The sequence below is a fragment of the Pelophylax lessonae genome (genome assembly GCF_965119305.1).
Source record: "Pelophylax lessonae genome assembly, chromosome: 2".
Lineage (NCBI taxonomy): Eukaryota > Metazoa > Chordata > Amphibia > Anura > Ranidae > Pelophylax > Pelophylax lessonae.
The window spans coordinates 749,733,074-749,739,073 of NC_138769.1; the positions used below are offsets into that span (position 1 = coordinate 749,733,074).

Here is a 6,000-nt window from a genome sequence, read left to right on the forward strand (position 1 = left end):
TTCCCTGCCAGTGTCATTAGTACAGTGACAGTGCATATTTATAGCACTGATTACTGTAGTAATGTCACCGGTCCCCCCAAATGTGTCAAAAATGTCAGCTAGGGGTCCGATCTGTCCGCCGCAATGTCGCAGTCCCGCTAAAAATCGCAGATCGCCGCCATTACTAGTAAAAAAAATAAATAAATAAAAAATGACAAATCTTTCCCGTAGTTTGTAGACGCGATATCTTTTGCGCAAACCAATCAAAATACACTTATTGCGATTTTTTTTTTTACCAAAAATATGTAGCAGAAAACAAAACGGATGAAAAAAAATTAGGTTTTTTAAATTTTTTTGGGGAATGTCATACAGCAGAAAGTGAAAAATATTGTTTTTTTTTTTCAAAATTGTCGCTCTTTTTTTGTTTATAGCGCAGAAAGTAAAAATCGCACAGGTGATCAAATACCACCAAAAGAAATCTCTGTTTGTGGGAAAAAAAGGACATCAATTTTATTTGGGTACAGCGTCACATGACCGCGCAATTGTCTGTTAAAGCAACGCAATAACTATCGTGCAAACTAACAAATATACAACTGCGATTTTTTTCACCAAAAATACGGAGCAGAATACAAATTGATCTAAAATGATAAAAAAATTTGATTTTTACATTTTTTTTTTTTTTTTGGCTACATTCACACCTGAGCGTAGCGTTTTCACGTGTTTTTTACCGCGATTTTTACCACGATTTTTAATTTTTTTTTTTTTTTTTTATTGGGAACGTTATATAGCAGAAAGTAAAAAAAAAAATAAAATATATATTGCTTTTTTTTTAGAATTGTGGATCTTTTTTTGTTTATAGCGCAAAAATTAAAAATAAAAAAAAAACGCAGAGGTGATCAAATTCCAAAAATAATCTCTATTCTGGGGGAAAAAAAAGGACATAAATTTTATTTGGGTACAGGGTCGCACGACTGCGCAATTGTCAGTTAAAGCAACGCAATAACTTTTGCGCAAACCAATTAACCACTTTACCACCGGAGGATTTTGCTGTCTTCCGTCCAGGCCACTTTTTGAGATTCGGCGCTGTGCGACTTCAACTGACAATTGCGCGGTCATGCAATGCCGTACCCAAACGAAATTTGCGTCCTTTTTTTCCCACAAACAGAGCTTTCTTTTGGTGGTATTTGATCACCTGTGCGATTTTTACTTTTTGCGCTATAAACAAAAAAAGAGCGTTTATTTTGAAAAAAACAATATTTTTAACATTTTTTTTATATGAAATTCCCCCCAAAAAAGATGTAAAAACCAATTTTTTTAAAAATTTTTGGCCAATTTGTTTTCTGCTACCTATGTTTGGTAAAAAAAAAAAAAAATCGCAATAAGCGTATTTTGATTGGTTTGCGCAAAAGTTATTGCGTTTACTAACTAAGGGAAAGATTTCTGTCATTTTTGGTGGTTTTTTTTTTTAACGCGTAATGGCGGCGATCTGCGATTTTTTTTTTTTTGCGGGACTGCGACATTGCGGCGGACAGATCGGACCCTTGACTGACATTTTTGACACTTTTGGGGGTACCAGTGACATTACTGCAGTAATCAGTGCTATACATATGCACTGTTACTGTAAAAATGACACTGGCAGGGAAGGGGTTAATTTTATTGGAGAGGGAGGGGTTAATGTATGCCTGGTGCTTACTGACGTGTAGGGGGGGAGGGGCCTGAGTGAGTCATGGACAGATCGGATGTCCAGCTATGCTGAACAGTCCGATCTGTCACTCCCTGTCACTATGGAGATCCGCCCGCTTGTGTTTACACAGGCGGGCGGATCTCCACACTCGATCCCCGACGATCGGGTAAGAGCAGCGGTGATCGCCGCTGCTCCTCCCCTGGCCCGACTCCCGCTGTGAATGAAAACAGCGGGAGCGAGCCTCCGGCGGCGCGCAAGCGCCGCCCAGAAGGGGGAGTGTCTGACGACGTAGTACTACGTCGTCAGACGATAACGAACCACTTTGCCGCAGTAATATTACTGTGGGCGGTGGTAAAGTGGTTAAAATACGCTTATTGGGATTTCGTTTACCAAAAATATGTAGCAGAATACAAATTGGCCTAAAATGATGAAAAAATTAGATTTTTACTTTTTTTTTTTTTATTGAGAATGTTATATAGCAGAAAGAAAAAAAAATTGTCGCTCTTTTTTTGTTTATAGCGCAAAAAAAAAAAAAATAAAAAAATACGCACAGGTGATCAAATACCACCAAAAGAAATCTCTGTTTGTGGGTAAAAAAAGGACATCAATTTTATTTAGGTACAGCGTCGCACGACCACGAAAGTGTCAGTTAAAGCAACACGATAACTATTGCGCAAACTAATCAATATACAACTGCGATTTTTTTTCACCAAAAATACGGAGCAGAATACAAATTGATCTAAAATGATGAAAAAATTAGATTTTTTTTTTTTTTGGCTACATTCACACCTGAGCGTAGCGTTTTCACGCGTTTTTTACCGCGATTTTTACAGCGATTTACAGGCGTTTTTTTGTGTAGGCGTTTTTAGATTGAATAGAAACCAATGGAAAACGCCTGTAATCTGCCCAAAAAGAAGCTCTTGTACTTTTTTGGAGCGTATTGCGTCCCGTGATTTTGTTTGCGCGATGTTGCCGCGATTCGGCGGGCGTAAATCGCGGCAACATCGCTCGGCGTTTGGGGGGCTATTGCAAATCAACGGGCAACGCTAGGCGTCCCGCGATTTGCAATAAATCTCCGAATCGCGGGCGGAACCGCGGCGGTTCTGCCCGCGATTATAAGCTGACATGTGAATGCAGCCTTAGAGAATGTTTTAAAGCAGAAAGTAAAAAAAAAATTGTTTTTTTTTCTGAAAATTGTCGGTCTTTTTTTGTTTATAGCACAAAAATAAAAATAAATAAATAAAAAAAAAAAAAAAAAAAATCGCACAGGTGAGGTGATCAAATACCACCAAAAGAAAGCTCTGTTTGTGGGGTGAAAAAAAAACAAATTTTATTTGGGTACAGCGTCACACGACCGCACAATTATCCCTTAACCACTTAAGCCCTGGAAGATTTTACCCCCTTCCTGACCAGGGTTTTTTTTGCGATTCGGCACTGCGTGACTTTAACGGACAATTGCGTGGTCGTGCGACGCTGTACCTAAACTAATTTGGCGTCCTTTTTTTTCCCCACAAACAGAGCTTTCTTTTGGTGGTATTTGATCACCTGTGCGATTTTTTGATCATGCGCTATAGACAAAAAAAGAGCAGAAATTTTGCAAAAATAACAATATTTTTCACATTTTTTTATATGAAATTCCCCAAAAAAAATGTAAAAATCAAAAATTTTTAACATTTTAGGCCAATTTTTTTTTACCATATATTTGGTTAAAAAAAAAAAAAAAAAAAAAAAAAAAAAAAAAATCGCAAAAAGCGTATTTTGATTGGTTTGCGCAAAAGTTATTGCGTTTACTAACTAAGGGAAAGATTTTTGTCATTTTTTTTTTTTAACGCGTAATGGCGGCGATCTGCGATTTTTTTTTGCGGGACTGCGACATTGCGGCGGACAGATCGGACCCTTGACTGCCATTTTTGACACTTTTGGGGTTACCAGTGACATTACTACAGTAATCAGTGCTGTACATATGCACTGTTACTGTAAAAATGACACTGGCAGGGAACGGGTTAACTGTATTGGACAGGGAGGGGTTATGTGTGTCCCTAGGGGCGTGCTTCTAACTGTGATTGGCTGTGGCTTGCTGTGTAGGAACAGTGATCAACAGTCCTACATAGTAGAACCGTTTGATCTCCATTCTTACACAGGGGAGAATGACAGGCGGCTTTGTTTACATTAGCCACCTGCCTTTCTCCCGCTGTAACGGACGATCGCTAGTGACCAGCAGACATCGGGTCCGCCGGGCACAAGCATGGGGGGGGGGGTCCGTGACCGAACGGGAGCGTGCGCTCGCTCCCAAAACCCTTACAGGCTAGCGACGTAGCCCTACGTCACTCTGCTTGTGAGGGGCTGACCGCCGCAGTAAATAGTCGTGCGCAAGTCGGCAAGTGGTTAAAGTAACGCAGTGCCGAATTGCAAAATATGGCCTGGTCATTAAGGGGGGGGAAAATCCTTCCAGTCCAGAAATGGTTAAATATTCCATTGAATGCATTTTGAGAAGTTAAAAAAAATAAATGTCTGCTGATCCTGCCAGAAATCTTCTAAACAGATAACCCCCCCCCCCCCCCCACACACACACACACACTTTTGGTCTTTGCTGCACCCTTACCAGGTTCTCAGTTCTACAGGACACCTAGCCCAGAGATAATGAGATGGGGAGGTGTTCTGTAGTCCTGTTGTAGGGTGACATACACAGGCCTGGCTCCGCCCCCTGCTCTCACCTTGTCAGCGTGGTTCTTCTGATGTTTGAGGAGCTCGGACCTCCAGCGGAATCCCTTGCCGCATTCTATACACTGGAAAGGTTTCTCTCCGGTGTGCGTGCGTTGGTGGGTGGTGAGGTGCTGCCGCTGTACAAAGCTTTTCCCGCACTGGGTACACTGGTACGGGCGTTCCCCGGTGTGAATCCGGGCGTGGATCAGCAGTGAGGTGTGCCTACGGAAGTTCTTCCCGCAGATGCTACACATGTATGTTTTCTCCTCGCTGTGCGCCTTCTCGTGTTTGGCCAGGTCCGTGCTGCGCAGGAAGCTTTTTCCGCACTGCCCGCAGGTAAAGTTGCGCTCGGCGGACAGTCTCCCCTGCCGCGGCTTGGCGTTCTTTTTAGGTGGGAAGTTGGCGTCGTAGTCCAAACACGGCGGGGTGCCGTCCCCGATCTGGATCTCCCGCTCCACCGTCAGCTGCGTTCCTAAATGATAATCCACAAGGCAGTCCATGGGTTCCCCCATCACAACGGATCCCTCGTCTATCTGCGGCTCGCTCTTCAGGTGCATCTCATCCAGCATGATGTCTGGGGACTCGATCTTCACCGGCTCGGTGCCCACCTTCTTGTCTTCCATGGTGACCCCCCCTCACCTCCTGCACAGGAAAAACCAAAACACATCACCACCAAAGAGACTCAAAACTCAACTTTAATCTGCTTAGATTTCATCCTCATCTACAGGCCAACGACCCCCCCCGTCTAACTACGGGCCAATGGGCCCCCCCGTCTAACTACAGGTCAATGGGCCCCCACCGTCTAACTACAGGTCAATGGGCCCCCACCGTCTAACTACAGGTCAATGGGCCCCCACCGTCTAACTACAGGTCAATGGGCCCCCACCGTCTAACTACAGGTCAATGGGCCCCCACCGTCTAACTACAGGTCAATGGGCCCCCACCGTCTAACTACAGGTCAATGGGCCCCCCCGTCTAACTACAGGTCAATGGGCCCCCCCGTCTAACTACAGGTCAATGGGCCCCCACCGTCTAACTACAGGCCAATGGGCCCCCACCGTCTAACTACAGGCCAATGGGCCCCCCCGTCTAACTACAGGTCAATGGGCCCCCCCCGTCTAACTACAGGTCAATGGGCCCCCACCGTCTAACTACAGGTCAATGGGCCCCCCCGTCTAACTACAGGTCAATGGGCCCCCCCCGTCTAACTACAGGTCAATGGGCCCCCACCGTCTAACTACAGGTCAATGGGCCCCCACCGTCTAACTACAGGTCAATGGGCCCCCCCGTCTAACTACAGGTCAATGGGCCCCCCCCGTCTAACTACAGGTCAATGGGCCCCCACCGTCTAACTACAGGTCAATGGGCCCCCCCGTCTAACTACAGGTCAATGGGCCCCCACCGTCTAACTACAGGCCAATGGCCCCCCACCGTCTAACTACAGGCCAATGGCCCCCCACCGTCTAACTACAGGCCAATGGCCCCCCACCGTCTAACTACAGGCCAATGACCCCCGTCTACCCACAGGCCAATGACCCCCGTCTACCCACAGGCCAATGACCCCCGTCTACCCACAGGCCAATGACCCCCGTCTACCCACAGGCCAATGACCTCGTCCACACAGGCCAGTGACC

The 6,000-nt window shown here is 45.2% G+C and overlaps 1 protein-coding gene across 1 annotated transcript in view; it reads right to left on the minus strand.

Annotated features, from left to right (window-relative positions):
- The window catches only part of LOC309545788 (uncharacterized protein), a 73,724-nt gene extending 68,722 nt beyond the window's left edge, over positions 1 to 5,002 (minus strand). The window contains exon 1 of the mRNA XM_082245139.1: positions 4,378 to 5,002. Coding sequence (XP_082101265.1) covers positions 4,378 to 4,989 — 612 coding nt within the window. The 5' untranslated portion in view covers positions 4,990 to 5,002. The remainder of the gene's footprint in view (positions 1 to 4,377) is intronic.
- Positions 5,003 to 6,000: the final 998 nt, after the last annotated feature.